This window comes from Leuresthes tenuis, unplaced genomic scaffold, assembly GCF_036924035.1.
Source record: "Leuresthes tenuis unplaced genomic scaffold, fLeuTen1.0.hap1 SCAF_5, whole genome shotgun sequence".
Taxonomy (NCBI): domain Eukaryota; kingdom Metazoa; phylum Chordata; class Actinopteri; order Atheriniformes; family Atherinopsidae; genus Leuresthes; species Leuresthes tenuis.
Genome location: NW_027325359.1, coordinates 7,130,563 through 7,151,450, shown reverse-complemented (window position 1 = coordinate 7,151,450; position 20,888 = coordinate 7,130,563). Strand labels below are relative to the sequence as shown.

The following is a 20,888-nucleotide window of genomic DNA, read 5'->3' as shown; positions in this document are numbered from 1 at the left end:
ACTGTTGTCCTGTGCCCATAAACAGCTTAAGTGGGAGCTCTTTGACACACGGTCTCACGGAAGCAAATACCAGGTCCTGTTTTCTTTGTTTTTATGCTTTGGCCAGTCCATAGAGAAGCAGGAAATCAACAAGGGGAAAGGGGACTCCAGTCCACCACTTTTGTTTATTGAGCCCAAAGCCTCTGGTATGACAGGAATCACAAATAGTGCAAATCGTGCTGCTTATCTATTCTGTGTGTGCATCAAGAAGCAGCTTCGTCTGCAAACTGTATCCTTTGCTAAAGCTGAGCTGGACTGAGATCACTGTCTAAAGCATGCCTCTCCCACTCTATGGGGACTCATCAGGACGCTGCCAAAACCAAAGGATTTACCCATTTGCCATGCCCTGAGGCAGAGGCTGTTAAAGTTAGGTGTGTCTGGACAAAACATTTTGTTGTTGTTGTTGTTGTTTAGGATTAAGCTTTGCAGTTTGCACTTTATTTTATACATTTAGCTTATTTGTCAGTGAGTGCTCCTGTGAAACTGGCAAATCTGAGCTATTTTTCATTTTGAAGCTCCAGCTTCCTCGAGTTCTTTGGTCAAGATGTTGGGATTACAGTGCAGTGAGAGCGGAGGGAATGTGGTGGGAGAGGCATCCGAGGAGCAGATTTCTCATGGACTGAAATGCAGTCACACTGAAGACTTTTGACCCAGGCCCCCCAAAAACCTCCTTCCTCTGGAAAGAATGTGGCCCAGTTTCTCCCCCTTCTCCTCCCTCTGCTTGCGCCTTCTCTCCCACGAGACTGTGAAAAAGCACTGTCTCTCTTACATGATCTGTGCTGGCCTGGCTGTAACTTGACTGCCATGTGTGCACGATGTCCAATGCATGCATTAGTATGTTATTAAAAATGCTCTGTGATTTAGCTCAGATACGTGCACCAACAGCTCAGTAATCTGCACATTTTTTAAAGGTTATATTACATTTACTGTTCTGTTTGCCAATCGTGGTCAAATATCGATGACGCCAACCTGCTTTCGCCTTCATCTTATATATTCTGCGTGTCAGATAAATGGGGAGCGGGACTGTAACACATCTTGATACATTTTTATTTCCACAAGAAAGCCACTGTTTGAATTAAAAATACAATCACTCTTTTTTGGAGTGTTACTGTAGAGTCCAAACACGAATACTGAAGTTTAAGGCTTTGAGCGTTTTTAGGGCACTTCTTTCATGGTATACAGTGGAATGTGTATCTTTGGTTCCTTATGTGTTGTCTTTTATTAATCCAAGTGCCTCTCAGTTCTGTTCTTCTTCTTCTCGAGAGCTTTTACTTTTTCTTTTATACAAACTCATTTTTACACAAAGGAGGTGTACAGTAATGGTAACTAATTGTTTAATACCTGACAAGAGATGTGTTTAAATATTTTCTTGGCAAGTTTGCATAGAGGAAGACCTCTGTTGTCTGATGATATACTGCACATGCACACAAACTGGCTGCATAAATGTATCATACACAGAAAAGCATCGTATTTAAGTTCAGCCTGTTGTACAGCTCAAGTTTGGTTCATTAAAGAAAAAAAGAACTGTATATTTGGCTTAACTAGGGCACTTAGGGTGCCATAAGAATAGTGTTTCTTTGATCCATTCTGAATTTGCGTGAAATGCTCAGGAAGGTTTCACAGAAAAATATCTGCTCACTTCTGTCATTAATCCTCTTCAGTGGATTCACATGAGCTCGATGGAGGTGCTCATGTCTGTGATGGGAGAGGCTTCGGCGATCTTGGCATCACTTGGAATGAGGTCATTAAGAAGGTCATTTCCTCTCAGCTCTGAATTTGTCAGGATTTCACTAACGCTTCCTTCGTTGACGTCACTCCCAAGCGTCTCCAAATGCTCTGCAGCCTCCACCTCGGTCTGCTTTTCCAGAAACTCCAACGTTTCTGTGGACTCTTCGTGCCCCGGAGAGGAACCCTCAGAAGCCTCAACACACTCCTGGTGTTGCTCACCTGCTGAGATGTTTGATGGGTCATCTGAACTGAGTGGGAAAGGGATGGCAGCTGGGGAGGGAGTGTCGTCCGGGGCGCTCAGCTCGATCAGGGGAGGTGAAGACAACACGGGCTCAGGAAGAGTCTCTTGTTCAAGCAGGTCTGCATGCTGCTCCAGAGCCTCAACTGGGGCTGGTACTGCTTCTGGGATGGGGTCGGGATCCGCCTCACTGTCTGCCTCTGGATATGACGCAGACTCGGGCTCAGGGACAGGCTCTGGGGCCGGTTCCGGAGCAAGCTGAGCTTCAGCAACAGAATTGGGTTCTGGTTGCGGAGGGTTGCTGGCAGAGACGAGAAGTTCAGGTTGGACTGGAGCTGGTGTTTCCTTTAGTCTCGGCTCTGAGTCTCCATCATTAATTGGGTCTGAAGGAGCGGGAGTCTCTTCCTCTTTGGACTCTGTTAGGCACTCTTCTTTGGGCGAACATATGGTTGATGTCACCGGTTGCTGTGCCAACTCGTCTAGGTTCTCAGTGACCTCCTGAATCTGTGTCACTGCAGAACCCTCTGCTGGGTTAGTGGTCGCGGGTTCCACCGCAGTCTTCTGTTCGGCGGCCACAGTTTCAGCGCTGCTGGCTGGGGCATCTCGCCTTCTGCTGAATCTGTTTCCCATGTTGTACCTGTACACAGGGTGAAAAAGATTAGAGTGAAAACATGTCTTGACAACGATGATACTTATGCAACTTGTACTCAGAGCAGTTTTCAGTTTTAAACCGCATTCCTGTTGTCAGCTCCATGGATTCATCACATGAATTCATGAACAGAGACTTGCCCAGGGCAGTGATATGCAAACAGACTCCTAAAGTCATCAGGATTTAATTAAGTGGGTGAGCAGAAACATTCAGTGGTACATCGTGTCCTCCCTTGGTGCGCATAGGCAGCAAAATGTGCTGCAGGTTCCGGAGCTGAGCGTGTCTAAGAAGTGATTTTCCCTGGAGGACCATTTAACAGCGCGTGTTTGATTGATGCGGGTTTGCTCGCTTTTACAGTGTATAAAACAGACGTTGCTTTCATTAATATCGAGGTCCCGACAATGCACCGAAACCGTCTGCTAGAAAGGAAAATTAGAATTTGATGAGTCGTTTTTTAAAAAAAGAACCTAATTACTGTGTTATAAGAACCACACCTTGATCCAGCTCCACCCGCATACCCTCGTTTAACTGAGTTTTCTTTTTGCCGACACTACACGAACACAGGCGTGCAATTCTAATCATTAACACAAACCGTATCGATAGACTATTCGTCATTAATTGCTAGTGATAGCAAAACGAACAAAGAAATCCTGTCCGACGACCCCGCCTCCCTGTCGAGCTGAAAAAGACCTGTTAAATCTATCCAAAGCGCAAATAAGTTCAAACAGCTGCGACATGACGTTACATGAGTTTTTCTCGACTAACCTTTAAAAACTCTTTCCGTTGCAGTTTAAGCAGATGAACTTGCGGATGATCTCGCGCTCTCAACTTGGAGGAGTTCGTGCGTTTAAGTGCCTGTTGAAGCGCGCACCAGCGAGGCTGCTCCGCTCCGCGCGCGTCCTCGCTCTGTGCGCGCACCAACCCGCAGGCCACAGAGCTTCCTGAACAGAAACATCGACGCTGTTTTTCTCTGACTGCGGACGTAAGTAAACAACAGCAGATGTGGACATACATTTACTTTACTCGGTCCAATTCAGGAGTCAATTTGCCTCATATTTATGCACCAATGGGGCCACTTCTAGACTTTAATTGACTAATAGTAAACTCATCATCTGTCCGTGAATGTAATGTGAAGGAATTGTATTTTCTGATCAGCTGGTCTTAGTTGAACTTTATACCTGCGGCACACTTGCAGTTTCTGAAGCCGACAGCTTTCACTTTCATAAAGTTAACTTGGCAATGAAATCATACAGTGTTTATATATACAGTGTTTATACACTATATATCATATAGTGGCCAATATTGTGGCCAATGCAAACATCCTACTTTCGACCCTACTATTGATACTTGTCAATGTGGCTAATTAAATCTACAGATCAGAAGTCATAGGTCCAAAGAGTGTCCGCAATGACAGCTTCCTCCCGGAGGTGCCTCACACGGGACCTTTTGGGGATCTTTGTGCTTCTACTGCTCACCCTCCTTCAGATGGTAACCTCGCTGGTCTACTACGCTGGCGTGTTTGTCCTGTCCGAAGAAGTCCTCATAAGCCCCTTTTTCTTCCGTCACGCACACGGCGACCTATCCTGTGATGGGTGGCACGGGAGCTCTCCCAATGGAGCTGACTCTGGGATAAAGATTAACGCCTTCAAGACGCTGGTCATCCTGTGTCTTTACGTCCCGTTGGTGCTTGTGGCCTTTGCCCTGCTGGCCGTGCTGTTAGCTGCTTATGCCAAAGACAGAACATTACTCGGGCTCAGCGTGGACTGTCAGGGCACATCAAGTTTTCTCACCCTGGCTGGCATTATTGTCTTTTTGCTCCTGTATCAGTCATGTTTGAGTTGGGAAGGCATGACCCTTTGGTTCTATGTCTGTGCAGGCGTGCAGGTAGAGCTGGCCATCATAACTGTGCTAACCAGTATGTTATGGAAGAGATTACCGTGTGACTGGGAATAAATGGACTCCGACTGTACATGCTTCCACACGCATAGGGAGACATTTGTCTTCTGTGTCTTTTCACCATGTTGTACTTTATTAGTGTGACCTTTTTTCTATTTCCACTGTAACAATATCTGTGATTTCTAGACAGAGAACTTTGTCTAGAAAGGGGGGGGGGATCCATTACACCTGAGACTGTGGCAGAAATTCCAATAAAAGTATTTTTTTTCCCAAAAACTATTAAAGTAAAGTTTTTATTTGATGCTCGAAAGAATTCGGTTTTTGTTTCTACAAACAGGACACGAGTACAGCTGCAAAACAGTGAGAACTCATGAAGGTCATCAACCCCCATACCTCTGCCGATGAACTGAAACAGTCCTTCAAACGCACTGAGTTTTAAACTTAGCATGGCACCATTATACAATCCAACCCCAGGAGAGGCTTTTTTTATGAGTAAATCAAATTAGAAAATTAGAAAACAAGTCTAAGGGAAATTTCCAAAATCCAACAAAAACTTTGGGATAAAGTCAAGGAAACGCTCTAAAAGCAACGTTAACTCTGGAGCCCTTCCAGTAGCCACACTAAGATGAAGATGACGCGAGTCTCTTCACCAAAGAAATATTTTTTTTGTGTCAGTCAAGGCAGATAAAAGCATTTAGCATTTAACTATTGAAGAATCATCTGTTGGAATCCACCACTTGTGGAGCTCCCAAACTGTTTCTTTTACTCAGCAGCTGTGTTCATTCAGATGTATTGGTTGACCTGTTTTATTTGAGCTGCGTTGTCTTTTATTAGAAAAGGTCAGTGAACTGCGAACCCTTTCAAATACAAGGCGTGTTTATTTCATTGGGCTTCTGAATGAATTTATCGTCAGGTGAAAAAAATTTCCCGTACAAGCCGTAGAGCATCGTCCTCTTCTGCTGCGCCTGGTGACATATGTAACTGCCCCTTTTTCCTTTCAGCGTTCACATCGATGTCCACAGATCCACAACCATCCCGAGCTGCTCCTGACCGTTGTCGCTCACATCCAGGATGTTGTGGGCTCTTTGTGAATGGCTGCGTTTCCATCTCTGTTACGTCCAAGTCTGTTTCTGAGACGCATGTGGTCTCCAAGTCACCGCATTCCTCAAAATTCTCTGGCCTTGCTGTCATTTTTGAACTGACGGGATCCTTGTTCTTCTTTGTGGAGTCCTTTGCTTTTTCTTCAGCCTGTAAGTTAGAGAGGTATCAGTCTGATTTCTGTCAATAAGTCAAGGGACTAAAAACATGTTTTAAGAAATGATTTAGGAGTTTGACTGTTTAAGAACTTTTACCCACAGCACACACATACAAAATGTAATTATGATGTATAAGGTTTACATGATGCAAACGGAAAACAAAATTTTTGTTAAGTTTAACGTTCAGTGTGTTATTTCCAAGACACGATGGAAACGTGCTCAAACATTTAAAGGGGGAACAGCACCACCTGCTGGTGTTTCGGGAGCGCCGCATCCCCACAGGCACCGTTGGTAAGATAAGAAACAGCTGCTTCGACGAGCTCCGACTCGTCCATACAGTAGAAAGCAACCCTGGGGATATATCAGTGGGCATATGTTACGAAGCAGAAAACTGACGCAGCCTCGTTTTTTTCGTTCTCTACCTTGTAGCTTTCCGTTTTCTCTGGCTCTTCAGAGGCGCTTTCTCTTTGACATTAACCTTTTTCTTTCCCATCCACGCCGGCAGCGCCCGGTGCTTTTCTGACATGTTTGGTTTCTTAGCAGACAGCTTCACATTGTGTTCAGTTACAAACGTAGCCTGTCCACCATTATGGGAATGGGAAACGAGTGCGGCGTCGTGGGGAAGTCACATGATCAAATTTACAAAGAGTGCTCTTCAGCGCCACTCAGCGGATAAATAGTTTAGTGCAGAGCTTATTAAACACCGCCTTAAAATGTAATGACACACATGTTTTGAACAATTCAGATTCGATTATCATACTGTGTCGAGCTAACTTCAGCCTTGTTATTGGTTGTAGCTCTTAGCTATACGCATTTTAATTCTGAGCCAGTATGTAACAAGCTCTCACTTTTTTTTCAAAAGCATTTGTTTTTCATGTTGTACATTTTGAGTTCTTGCTTTCTGACTTTTGGTAATCAAATAAAAACAATACAAAGACAGCCTGTCAAGTTTTCAAAATGAGCATCAATTTCTCTGTTTTCTCTGTTCTCCAACATTAGATAAATAATCTTATTGCATTATTTGCTTTGCATTTTACACAGCAGCCCCACTTTTTTGTAAAGAGGATTGTAGCTCAAGTAGTCAGTAGTAGTTGAGAGAGTTTACATAACTTCCTTCTTACAAGTAGAAGAATAGACTGATGTGGTTGCATGCAATGCTACCGCAGTGAACAGAAACCGATAAACTGTGGTATTATAGTGCTTGAGTAAATGTATCAGAATATTTACCAACCATTTCAAATATTCCTATCTAATTTTATTACAAATGAATTAATTTTTTTCTTAAACTCATGTTGATTATGGGTGTTGGTGTTCTCATAAAGATGTTCATTGACTTTGGTTTGAATGGGCATTCAGATGTAGATCAAAATGATTATGTGGATGTGCCACTGTATTGACGTTTCTTCTAATGATCCATGAAATCTTAAAATTAAAGTTGTAACCCTCTTAAAGAAGTTTGTCTGCATTTGCAAATGCACAAATGTGCAGAACAAAGTTCACAAAGTTTAACCATGACAACCTAATCTCTCTGTGTGCTCATTCACTTACATCTCTTGGCACTCTTACATAAAACACACGTGCGCCCTCACACATACACACGCAGTAGTATGTTGGAATTAATCATGGTTGCTGTTAGCATGCTGTGTAATTAAAATTGCACTGCAACTGTAAGGCTGATCATCCAAATACCCATCTCCCACCACGAGTTTCTGTGTTCTCAACTCATTTGCATTTACTGTCACTGATGGATTTTGAACTTTTCTCTTTTTTTTTCTTGCTTACTTCCACATACTTTCATTTGCGGATGTATAATTACTCCAGAGACATGAAGCAACACTAAACCAAATAAATAACTAAGCTTGAAAGATCTGCAATCCCTAACACTCTTGAGTATTTCACCCCTATTTCTGAAGATATAGCCAGATAATTACAGTTGTTTGATGCCCTTTCTATTCTTTTGAATAGAAATTCTATAGACATTTTATTCTTTTGTGCTTTGTTGTTACTGGCCAGCATATAGTTTAGTTGCATGACACTTTCAATTCTCTCTGCTCTTCTTTCTGTTATTTTTCATCACACTCCCTCCATAACGGATTTTCAAAACAACCCTGCATGAGACTCTCTGTCACTCTGTACACAAAGCTGCCATTTCTTACTCAGACTTTTTAATTATCTCTCCTAAGCCCCCTCCTACAACTGCTTAAGCCTTGATTGCAAAGAGCAGCTTTGTATATTTGACTGAATTAAAAAGAGGGAAAGAAGGGTGGAAAAAAAATCTCAAGGAAAATAGCATATTGCAGACACAGTGTCATTTCCACTAAAGGTCTCCAGTTTTGTGCTTTTCAGGAGTAACGTGTTATCATGGAAAAAAAGTAAAATCCTAGAAATTACCCACAATAATGTTTGTTATTGTTTACAGCAGATGGCACTCAGCAGAGGCTCTTTACTAAGAAAACTGTACAGCTGACCCACATTTGCCTGCAAGTTTCTGTGATTTTATGTGACACCACTGAAAAGTTGAAGTTTCCACAAAGCGCAGATAGATTATTATTGAACAAAAGGATTTACTAGTCTGTGAAATCCCTGCAGAGCTTCAGCTACTCAGTCTCCTTTTAAATGCAGCTCAATGTTTCTATTATTAAAGAGTCATCCTCATTATCAGCTCATTATTATCACTGCAAAATGTAATTTATCTTCAGAAAGTCTCAAAATGTTTTTTGAAAAATCAGTTGAATCTAAAGTAACATTGAACTCATCCTCCCACAGGCTTGCTGCCACATCCACAGATCAGAGTACTGTGCTTAGAAGATTTTCTGTTTTTACGATGGACTAAATCTTGCCTCTGCTTTTCTTGCTTGCTGACTTTCGGGTCAAACATGGCCAAAATGTCTGTTAGCTGTTTCCATGAGAGATTTAGTTTAACATCAATATGATGCAACTGTCAGGAAGTTCTAAAAGCTGGAACGAGCCTTGATTTTAACGTCTAAACAATAATGGGTTTACATTTAACTTTAGATATCACACATATCTTTAAATTGAACTGATCATAAATGAGTTGGTCAGCGGAGTCGATGGATCATTTTTACCTTTTCTAATCTATGTCTGCTCTCGTCTTCCACAGCCTTCCTGTAGCATGTTATTCTTATCTTATAGTTGTCTCAAAGGGCTTAACCCTGCTTTCAGTAAGGGTCATCGCCACTGGCCATCTGTCTTAGAAACCCTCCTTGCAATTGGCCATATGGTGCAAGACAGCATGGTTTAGATGTTTAAATTCAAGGAATGTATTCCTTTAAAGGGTGTTATCTGTTGGAAAGAACTCTGTCCTCTTATGAAAGACAGACTCGTATCATATGGGGTGGCAGCCATATCTTGGGAAGTACTGCGGTCATCCTTCAGTCGGAAGGCTGCCAGCTCAATCCACTGCTCTCTAAGTCTAAGTGTTGAATTATCCCAACACACATTCGAGTAAAAGGATGAATCATGTTTCAGTACCTTTCAGTGCTCTTTGATCTCTCTTTTGGCTTTGATTGCTGCGCATCACACTGGAGCGAGTCTTTCCTTGTATACAACCACCTTCAAACACAATGTGGAGCACCAACTTTCAGCTGTGTCTTTGTTCCTAAGTGCAAATGCTTTTTTATTAAAAGACTATCTGTATGCTCGACTAAAATTCATTACATGACATAGGCATGGCTTTGTGGGGGCTTACGCGGCTCAGATTATTCAAATCTGAAACAGACATAAAACACAGCATCACATATGTGCATTTGAATGTATATGCAAAGGATGCAGCTCCTCACTGGAGATGGGCAGGAGCAAATTTGAGATCCTTTCAAACAGAGGAGGAACACTGTCAATTTAAAGACACAAGATTGAGTTTAAAGAGAAAGTAGGAGCCAGTAATCTCAAATATTTTATAAGTGACCAAGCTCGTTTTACTTTGATATGCTTTCATTTGTTTCATTGCAGTAGTTTTTTCTAATATTTGTTGAATGCGGTCAGTTTATGTTCTGCCTTCATTTAATCTGTTGTCATATGGGCCTGAGATAAGAACAGAGTTTAGTTTGAGGTCTTCCTGCAGCTTGATTACACATATGTCTAAATCTGTGTTGGTTAAAGATTTGACTCTGAATTGTTTGGAAGGCTTACACTATCGGGGTCTTTCCCCCACATTTGTGTTATACGGTCATTTTTACTTTATTTAATCTGTTGTCATGTGGGCCTGAGATAAGAACAGAGTTCGACATCAGCTCTTCCTGCCCCATGATATGTCTAAATCTGTCTAAGCATAGGATGTTGTTTGTTTACTCTCAGTCTCTGGGCCTCCTGGGACAGCACAGCGTTGAACTCTAAGCTGGGTCTTATGTAAGAAATCATCTATGTAGATGATTAAATTTCAAGTTAGATTTTTGTACAGAAAATGTCTTTTACAGACAGCCTTTAAGAACCTTGAGGGAAAAGAAGCAGAAAATGTAAATTGTGATGTGGCTGCACCAGTGAAAGGACTTTTATTAGCAGGAGGCCTGTTTGCTTCATCAGTGGGGTGTAGGATTAAATACAGTAGACATGCACGAGGGTGATTTGCTGTGACATAACCTACAGTTTTAACATCTGATGCTCAAAGATGACAAAAAATCTACAGGGTTAATACGTGTGTGAGGAGAAAGTAATGTTTGCACTGACAGATAGGGGCTCACTGGGACGTAGAAATATGTTCCACCATGTTGATGTTGGATAACATGTTTGCTCATCAACAGTAATCGACCAAACCCACCGGGTTATCCTGCCAGTCACAGGCATGAGGCAGTATCTTAATGAATTTTCCTTGGAAGCTGATAAAGGTTATTGGTTTCACTCAATTCATCAATCTGCTGAGACACTGGGACTGTCCAGCAACAGTGGCATAGACTGAAAGTGAAGCAATGCATTTTTGTGGTAGTGTGCATGGAAATAGGGAAAGAGCCCTTGGACCACTTTTTAACCACAATATTACATGTTGCTGTAGAACTACACGAAATGTCCTGCTACTTTAATTTTCTTTTGAGATTTACAAAGTTGTTTTGATTCATCCATCCATCCATCCATTTTCTATACCGTCAATCCGTTAATTGGGTAGCGGGTGGGCTGGAGCCTATCCCAGCAGTCATCGGGCGAAAGGCGGGGTTGTTTTGATTCAGTTCAGTTAAATTCTTTTTCACTTTTTTATTCATATACTGCCTGCTTACAACAAAAATTATCTCAAGGCACTTAAAGATAGAGTCTAGTTCAATCTAGTGATAATCCATCCATCTTTTATATCTGCTTCATCCTATTCAGGGTCAAAGGGGGGCTGGAGCCTGTACATGCAGCCATCAGGGTTGAGGGAGGGTACATCTTGGACATGTCAACAACAAAAATCAGAATGAGGAGTAGAGAGAGCAGAGTGAGCACAGGTGATCTGTGCATCATGGGAGGGTCCCACAGCAGGTCAGGCCTTGAGCTGTGTCGTTTTTTTGTGAGCAACCAGCCAACAGACAAAATAAAGCTTTTAATGGTGGTCGCTTATCCACCCAGCATTGGGCCATTACCCAAACATCTGACTATCTGAGACATCTTCAGCAGAGTTTGGATCGTCCTCTAAACAACACCACTATCACTACATTTACCAGCTGGATGGTGTGGGGCGGTCCTGTGTTTTGGTGTTACCAAAACACTTGCATAACTGGTACAACTGTTAGACTCTATGTCTGTATGTAATTGGGCTGGACAACCAGAGAGCTGGCTCATGTGTGAGCACAAGGCTTGTGTTGTGGTCAGTTCAGAAGCTCACGTTCATGCAAACAATCACTTGTCTGGTTAAATCCCTGATTCAAATGCTAATTACAAGTTTGGTCCCTTAGTTTTGACACCTCTGCTGCAACTTTATTTTGTACTGTTTTCCCTAAAAGCTTAACTTTGTGTGGGAACTTCTCTAAAGGCTAGCTTAGGGCTAGCTTGCATGCACTGATCTCTCGTGGACTGTCCACTGATTTTCAATGATGTTTTGATTTGGATGGTACACTTGGGATACACTTTGTGATAAAGACAGAGCACATATTTTCCTCTGATGAAGCTTCCGTAGGAGTTACATCTGTACACAAGTTAGCCTCACAGTAGAACATTGCATCACCACTTCCGACTCCCCAAAATCTCGAAGGTGTTTTGTGGATTGATTTGTGGACTGATTTGCCTCAGTATGACCTGCAAAGTCCACAGAAAGATTTCTTGGTCTTTTAGACCTGACCTTGACATCCTTCTTTTCTTGTGACTACCACATCTTAATCCTTTAGCAGGGAATCTCTTAATCCACTGTGCTGTCTTTTTTTTTTTTAGTCTTCTAAAGCTTTCTGGACATAATTTAATTGAATGATAATTAAATCTTTTTTTTTTTTCTATAGTTCTTTTTGGGGACCTAATTTTTTAACAATAGTTGAGGAACCTTAGTATTTATAAATCTTTGACATTGGTATATTTCGATCTTTCTTAAAAATGACTGGAAACAAGCAAAAGCCCTTAAGGTTATTTAAGGTCTGACAAGTTTTCTGATAGCTCAAATAATAATGATGATAATAATACGCCAATATATTTTCCATTTTTTAAAGAATGTTTTAAGTCAACCTAATGCCTTAGAAGACAAACTCATCTTCAGTTCATGTAAATATCTATTGTATGCTCTGCACTTGTCACAAATTACTTAAAAGTTTAGAATGAAACATCATTATTGGGGACAAAACTTGCCTCATTCGGAACTTTTTAAAACCGAGGGTTGTGATTGTGTTGCCAAAACAAAATAAAAATGGCTTCCTACAAGGTTTTGTGTCAAATGTACAGAGAATAACACGACATCTTGTTTTCAGTGAAGACCTGTCTGTTAATGCAAATTACTCTCTTTCAAGCATCCTTTTTTTTGTCAGCTTTTCAATAAAAAGATCAGAAAATATACATCACTTCCCTCAGGAATACCAAAAGTGTACCACCATTACATTACCTCGCATAGGATTAAAAGACAGAGCAGTACTTTCACTGGCTTATAATTCACGACACAAAGCTTTCTCCACATTGGTGACACATCTTTTGTTCCACTTGGAGCCCCAAAAACCTCTGCTTTCTCGGTCTCGGATTACCTCAGAGGACACCAGCCCTGTTACTATAGCAACACATGTAGATTTGAATACGCTTGATGTGCAGTGAAGGTGAGGCTCATGGTGTCGCCAGTAAAAAACACTGCCTCACACAACACTTTACAGACCAAACACACTCCTGAGCTACACTATGTGTGCAGGTTTGAGACAACATATTCAATCTATAATATGTTTAAATTTCAAATGGAAATACTGCACTTCTAATTAGAATACAATTGAAAAATATTCTGACTATAATCCCTTTGCAAACTAGGCTTTAACATATTGTCATGTTAGAATGAAGTATTATTCTGCCTTAGTGTCTCTAAAGTTAATTAAAGTTCTAACGACTTGTTAGAAGTTTTCTGACTGCTCAAATACTACCACTACTATACCGATAATGATAATAATCATAATAACAGAAATCATAAAGTGAAAAAAATCTGATCTTCAACTTAATGCCTTAGGAAACAAGCTCATCTCATCTTTTGTGTGTTCTGTTCTTGTCCAAAATAGACTTAAAAGTTTAGGATGAAACATCATTGTTGTGGACAGATGTTGGCAAAAACTTGGTTCACGAGGAGCTGTTCCAGCTTTTCAAGATGAGATCAGGACATGATTATGGTCAGCTTATGAATTATCATTCAGCCTGACAGTTTCTGCATCACTTACATAAAAACAATGACTACATGTACAACAATAACACATTCTCAGGAGCTATGCTGCTGGATGTGCTTAAAATATTACAAATAATTGTGTCGTCAGTTATTGCTAATTTTTTCCTAGTTTCACACCAAAGTTTCAGGAGCTTGGTTACACTGTCCAAGTCTGAAACCAAAGGTGCTTATTCAAAACAATCGGAGTCATCTTCAGAGATAAAAATCTGTCAGTGGACATGGTGGCAGATTTAGTTGTTAATAGGTAATACATTAAAATGAAAATATCCTTTAATGTGATGCCAGACTTTTTCAAATCTTTTTCCAACTCGTTTGCCTTTTTAGGCTTTGGAGACATTGGAGGACACGTGGAATAAAGGGAACTGACAGGGTATGGTCCATGCTGTCTGCTCTGCATAGAAATAGGCAACAGACTCACAGCCAGTGAATGTTTTTGCACAGAAACGCTGTGTATGTTTGTGCGTGAGCAACATAGACACAGAGAGGACAGAGTGAGAGTGCATTTGCCTTTTGGACACTTAACCTGAATCAGCAAAGCAAATATGTAAATTAAAAAAAAAAGAAAAGAAAAAAAGATAATTGTAAAACAAGGGATTTCCCTCTTTAATTCCTCATATGTCAAACATAATGTGGGAGGTTTATTGAGTCACCCACAACTCCTCTATCAGGATCCACATGCGCAATCAGCTTTACTCTCATCAAGCGCCAACTCAGCTCAATCCTCTAACCGCACACGGATCATCCGTTCATTTAAGAGGAGGAAGCTCAGCCATACGCACTCTGAGCTCTGTGGGAGCAGCGTTTATCCTGGAAAAAAAAATTTGGGGGCAAATTTGATGATTATCATCTTTGCACCAGAAGCCTCTCTCGTTTGGAGCAGTGAGATTAGGATGAAAAGGTGAAAGTTGCATTGTGTGAATCCGAGTTTAGACATGTGCTATCTGGCTCAGACCAGGATGTGAGTGACACGCGGTTTGATGGAAAACTAAAGACAGATTCCAGCTCAAAGGATGCACGCAGGTGAGTAAGCTCATCCATTATGTTTGGTTTGTCTGAGGGAGGGAATGTGGGAAGGGAGACGGGAGACTGGGGAGTCTTGTATCTGTTTTCTGGAGGCGCTTTTAAAGTTCTCCTGGACTTGGTGCTGAAGTGCCGGCTCTTTCCCGGCGCTCCGCGTTAGATGGTGGCAAAAGTAAAAGTAAATTTGGCCAAAAAACACGAGAAATATGTTTTCCCGTTTATTCATTCATTTTTTATCAGTTTGTGTGGGGGCTCAAAGTCTGGACAGGGGTTGCTGCTGTCGCTGCCTCAGTCCTTCCTTCTCACACGGAACATGATGTCGGTGGATGTTTAACTATGAGATTTAACTTTAAAATCAAAACATAAACATAAAGTCTGTGGGACCACAGAGCTTAGAACCCTCATTGCTCAATCAGTTCATTAATAGAAGTCATTCTAATGTAATATAACTCTGATTTACTGCCATATTATGAGCTTATTTTAACATTAGAACTAATTGTAGCAGAGAATAAAGTGTTTGTGTATCAACAATGAAGCAGAAACCAGGTCCTAAGCAGGTCCTAAGCTGTGATGGTCATATATAGTCAACATGTCCAATAAATGCTGGCAGCCTATAACATAACTGCTTTGTGTCCTGCAGTTCATCACATAAACATGTGACGAACGTTGTACTGTGGTGAAGCTTGGTAAAGTTTTGCAACTTGGAGCCCTCAGGGTGGCCTGTACTATTTCTGACACATCATATTTTATGGCGCACTATTTGATTTCATGGCGGATTACTTTTTAAAGAATATTTTGTCTTTATTTATGAACCATTAGATGTCTTTGCACAGCACTGTGGCAGACAACAGACAATCAGCAGTTCCACTTCTTATATAAGCCCTGAGACAGAAGTGACAGAAGTAAAATAAAAATAGGAGTAAGAAATGCATTTAAATGGAAAGTAAACAGATGGAAGAAACGACTCGATGCCCCCCTTCAAACTCTTCACTTTAAACCTGTTATGTACATGAAGATGATGCACTGTGATATCATACATGAACAAACCAATCCAGCTGAGGTCTTTCTGCCGTGCTTTTATTCCTTGAATTTACTCCTCCTCACTGTTGTCTCACTACCTGACGGCTTCCTGTACAGTCTGGATATTTCTTCTGCTCGCTGAGGAGGGATTTTCTCTTGCACAAAAGATTAAAGGTAAGGTTATATTTACTAGAACCACATAGACGTTTACCGGTTCCTATTAATTCAAGATTTGTTCACAATTTGTTGTTTTTGCTGTATTTTAGCTGTCAAAAATAATTGTATATATAATAAAACGGTCATGTGACATGCAGATGGAGGTGCAGGATCAAAAGAAGAGAAAACCTCTGAGAAATCGCAGGATGATCGTCACTGTGGAACCTGGGTTCGAAAAACAGACGGTGGTAGCTTCAGCTCCCCAGACTACCCAAATACGTACCCTCCTAACAAAGAGTGCCTGTACGTGCTGGAAGGTAACAAATGACAGGCACCTGAGCCCGGTCCTTTCACTCCTTGGAAAAACATATAGCTCCTACTTCTACCTTTTTGAAAACGTTACAGATTTTAAGACGGAAGTGGATCCGTTTTTTTGTCACTTTTTAGTGTTGGTTAAAGAAAATGTGCACACAGTTGCAGCCAATATCTGTCCATCCTGTTGAGTGCGATACTAAAAAATGTTCTCCCTTTACTGTAAATGACAAACATGTCAGCAGGAGCAAAAATTTTAATAAATCTACTTCTCATTATGTTGCCAGCCAAACAATGATTCAAACTTTTCCTTATGATAGCCACAAAACAGCCCCTCCCACAGTTCTAAACAATGAATACACCGCACACAGAAATATTGGAAGTTTGCAAACATCACTTTTCCTGCACTGTCTCTATATCCCAAAACTGCCTGTAGAAGTGACACACTGCCAGTCTTTCCACAGCCCTGCCCCGTCAGAGGATAGAGCTGCAGTTTAACAAAGTCTTCCGCATTGAATCATCATTTGAGTGTCGTTTCGACCACATTGAAGTGAGGGATGGCCCCTTCAGTTTCTCGCCGCTAATCAGTCGCTACTGTGGCACAGACAGTCCTGGCCTCGTGCTCTCCAACGGGCGCTTTTTGTGGATCCGCTTCTACAGTGATGAAGAGCTGGAGGGGAGCGGCTTCCATGTCCAGTATAAATTCACGGCAGGTGATTAAAATGCACAGGAATGGTTCATTCGTCCTTGTGTGACATTGTTCTTACTTTACCACCTTCGCTATCACTTAAAGCTCATCCAGTGTTTGAATAATGCTCAATCTTTCAGCTTATTGAATACCTCTGCTCTGCCTGATCATGCCACTGACAGTGTCTGTGTGTCTAATTTCCTCCAAAGACCCTGAATTTCATCTACACACAGGAGGACTTTTAAATCCCATCCCAGGTAGATGCTTTAGATGTATGTTTTTAGACAAAAATGTGAAGCAAAGCCATAGTAGTTTGGTCCCATCACCTAACCCTTGTTTTCTGGTTTTGTTATTACTTTTTGTCTGTGGTTCAGATTGTCAGTTTGACCTGTTGGGGAATGACGGCCTGATTCGCTCCGGTCAGGTGGAGGAGGAGAACAAAGTGAAGACAGGGCAGGCGGTGGACTGCATCTGGACTATACGAGCCCCAGCAAAGACAAGGGTACTGCACCTGGAATGTTATGATTTTGTCAGTTATCTCATGTATAAGCGTGTCTTCCCACCTTAAAAAGATCTGTGGCAACCAGTTGCTTATTTTATGAAAAAGCATGTTCAATAATTAGAGAAAGGTGGCAGGAAGTAAAGAGAAGTAACATTAAGTTTAGGAAGGGGATGAGATTCTTGTGATGTTTGAATGATCCCTGTTTTGCAGCTTGCATTTTCTTCATCCACTTTCACATCTGATGTGATGCATTGCTTTCCATATCCTTTGTTAAAGTAGAGACAAAGCAAGTAGATTTCAATTTCATTTCACAAAAATCCAAAGTCCACACGAACATTCCCGGAGAGGACCTTTACAGCTTGAGATGCCACATGTGAATTAATATTGATAATCCAACAAACTGGATAAGTCATGCAGGGATTTGTCTTTCTTGTAATTAATTCCAGATTTACTTGAGATTCCTTGAATACCAGATGGAAAACTCAAACGAATGCAAGAAGAACTTTGTGGCTGTTTATGATGGCAGTAGTGCCATTGAGGACCTAAAGGTAATATATTGACGAACACACGTAAGTCCCCTCACAGTTCCCTTCGTGTTATCGTGCAGTGCTGTACTTCTCAATATATTCTTAGCTCTGAGTTTTCATCTCCTCTGTTCCATTACATGACTCATGTTGATTGCCTTTTTTTTATTATCATAATTTATACACACAAATGAAGAATAGTTGTCCTATAGATCCTGATCTCAGTGAGACAACAGATGTGCAAATGTCAAAGAAAATGCTCTGTGGGTTGTTGCAGGCCAAGTTTTGTAGTACGGTTGCTAATGATATCATGCTGGACACCAATTTCGGAGTTGTGAGGATGTGGGCTGATGAGACAAGCCGCCTCAGTCGTTTCCGGATGCTGTTCACTATTTTCTCTGACCGTGAGTTTCTCCTTCAGATCATTGTTTGCCTCTGCAACTGTACATTTTTACAATTTTCTGTTTAGTTTCTGCAGCTGTGACAAGTACAGTATGTGGTTGTTGTCCAATACTGCAGCTGCATATTGGAATTAAGAGGTCACAGTTCCGTTAAATAATGACTGAAAACACAATTAGCACCTCTATTCATTGATAACCACCTTTATTATTTTATATATAAGTTGTTCCCTGTTACACAACTCTGGCTAAATTCTATTGTTAAACAAATTGCCTCTTACTGGTATGGCTTATGTTGCTTTGCCAGCTTGTCTACATACCTCACATACAGCACACCTGTCTTTGTGTTTTAGCTCCCTGTATGGGCAGTGCGTTCTTTTGCCACAGTAACATGTGCATCAATAATTCTCTGGTTTGCAACGGCGTACAAAACTGCGTCTTCCCCTGGGACGAAAGCAACTGCAAAGGTACCCCAACTCTGCAAAAACAGGCTGGCAGAAACACTTACTTTGATCCGGTGTGTCACAATAAGTTGTCTCGTGCTGTGTAAAATTATGCATGTCGTGTTTTATCTAAAACTACAGAGCAGTAAATATCGGTACATTTTGAACAGTTGTGATTTTTTCTTAATTGGAAAATCTCAATCTTATTATCCTGAAATGTTTGTATGTAACAGATTATATAATCTTTTTGGCTCATGAGTGGAATTTGAGCGCCTCAGGTGCTGGAATGTATTGTTGCTTTAGCTTCAAGTAAAGGCTCTGAATTGTTCCTGTCAGTTGTATGTACATACCGTCCTGATGAGGGTGGCAACGAATAAAAGATTGATGCATAACAACTACTGATATTACATCATATGTTGACACATTTTTATCTATCTCTTCACGTTCATCATGTAGAGAAAAAGAACAAAGGTCTTTTTGTCCAAATCACAAAGACTCAGGGAACAATAATCTGTGTGTCCACTGGGGTGGTGCTGTTACTCCTCATTTTCTCCATTTTGGTACAAGTCAAACAGCCACGTAAAAAGGTAACTAAGAGAAGTTACTAGCAAACATATTATGCCACATACTTATGATCAAATTGTTCATTCATATATTGTGTTTGATCATATTTTGAAGGTGGTTATGCGTAAGAACAAACTGTTCCAACATGCTGACCTCCAGAGTGTGTTTGACCCCCCACACTATGAGCTCTTGGCTCTCAGAGACAAGGTTAATTTGATTACTTTGATACAGACATATATCTGTTCATGCCTCTGTTATGTTAGAATTGCATACATTAAAACATTGTTCTTTCTAGGAAATATCTGGGGACCTCAGGGAGTTATCAGAGGAACTCCATTCCCTACAGGCGCTTCGGAGATCTTCCTCAGGATCACGCTGCGTTCATGAACACCACTGTGGCTCTTTCGCCTCTGTCAACTCCATCAAAACTAGTCACAATGCGTATGTCCTGGGAAAGGGATCCATGGAGCTTCCTCCTTTTGGAGAGGACTACCAGACTAACTTGCCTCCCTTCAGAGACCTGAATAGCAGTTTGCGGAAGAAAAGCTGGCCTAGTGTGAAACAAAGCAGGATGCTGGAGCATCCCAGTATGGGGGATAGAGTGCTGTGGTGTCAGGACAGAGTTATGGAAGAGGACGAAGAAGAGGAGGAAGATGGAAGGTATCATCTGTATGTGCGAAGAGCAGGAGGTCTAAGAGGCAAATTTGATATGGCTCAGCAAAGATCTTTGTCCATGGACTTTTGAAAAGAAATGGCGAGGTTGCCACAATATACACATCAGCAACTTTGTTACAAAACATAAATGAAGAAGATAACGATAGATTCGCCTCGTTCTCAGTAAGGTAAAAAAATCATGGGTTTAATAGTGAGCATGCCTCCGGGAACTTAAAGGAACTCAAGATACTCGAGCACAGCCAAATTTGCTCAGACACTGAAACAGCCACCAGGGTTATCACATTTCTGATAAAAATGAAGAAGCGAAGACATGTGATGATGATTTGTATTGTTCTTCCTACCGATGTGTTTTGTTATATACATTTTACTATAAACCTGAACGATATTGTTGAGCTATGTTTGATTCAGTTTTTGTTTGATCCATTAATGTATGTATTCAACATTGACAGCTCGATTCTGTACACTTGAGAAGTCTTATCTTGCCAATGATTTAGAGCAAGTTTTAACCCCCCAGGAGGGAAGAGTGGGTTGATCTCTTCTGACAGGTGTGTCTCACAGGTATGCTAGCTGGAATTTCCCGCTCTCATAATGTGGTGCTGTTTGACCCACTGGAAAACTTATCAAACACTATAAACTTTGTTTCGTTTTTGATTTGTACAGCAGCCGTAAATTGTATAACAGGTTATCTGTTGTCAACTTACTAGTGGAAAAGAGCCAACATACAATGGAGTACAGATTATTTATGTTGACTTGGTGAATTTTCAATATATACTGTAAAATAATAAAAACAGAACTTTCATCTAACATATTTAGTGATATAACCATGTGCAAATTGCTCCTCTGTTGTATTCAGGACATGCAGCATTGTCTCAGAACTACTTACTTTTTTGCCCTAAAGCTTGAGCACAGACTGCACTTAGAAAATCTTGGCGTTTAGTCAGCGAAGCTGTTTGGTTCATTTTTC

General features: G+C 41.0%; 3 protein-coding genes across 4 annotated transcripts; 1 reads left to right on the top strand and 2 right to left on the bottom strand.

The window, feature by feature from the left end:
* Positions 1-145: 145 nt before the first annotated feature.
* LOC140307002 (uncharacterized) lies at positions 146-3,519 on the bottom strand. The gene is made up of 2 exons (XM_072385679.1): positions 3,420-3,519; positions 146-2,642 (listed from the first exon to the last, which is right to left on the bottom strand). The coding sequence occupies exon 2, from the start codon at positions 2,633-2,635 to the stop codon at positions 1,706-1,708; it is 930 nt and encodes a 309-aa protein (XP_072241780.1). The 5' UTR covers positions 2,636-2,642; positions 3,420-3,519; the 3' UTR covers positions 146-1,705.
* Positions 3,520-5,408: 1,889 nt separating this feature from the next.
* LOC140307003 (uncharacterized) lies at positions 5,409-6,430 on the bottom strand. Of its 2 annotated transcripts, none has more exons than XM_072385680.1 (3): positions 6,229-6,430; positions 6,052-6,157; positions 5,409-5,798 (listed from the first exon to the last, which is right to left on the bottom strand). In XM_072385680.1, the coding sequence occupies exons 1-3, from the start codon at positions 6,330-6,332 to the stop codon at positions 5,460-5,462; spliced, it is 549 nt and encodes a 182-aa protein (XP_072241781.1). In that variant the 5' UTR covers positions 6,333-6,430; the 3' UTR covers positions 5,409-5,459. The 2 variants fall into 2 exon arrangements, with proteins under 2 accessions (XP_072241781.1, XP_072241782.1); XM_072385681.1 differs by having other exon boundaries at positions 6,055-6,157; positions 6,229-6,428.
* An 8,202-nt stretch (positions 6,431-14,632) lies between these two features.
* Positions 14,633-20,065, top strand: neto2b (neuropilin (NRP) and tolloid (TLL)-like 2b). The gene is made up of 12 exons (XM_072385127.1): positions 14,633-14,642; positions 15,780-15,836; positions 15,977-16,135; positions 16,595-16,843; positions 17,028-17,075; positions 17,193-17,320; positions 17,767-17,868; positions 18,122-18,248; positions 18,596-18,709; positions 19,142-19,272; positions 19,364-19,456; positions 19,545-20,065. Exons 1-12 carry the CDS (start codon positions 14,633-14,635, stop codon positions 19,992-19,994), a joined length of 1,668 nt encoding a protein of 555 aa, XP_072241228.1. The 3' UTR covers positions 19,995-20,065.
* Positions 20,066-20,888: the final 823 nt, after the last annotated feature.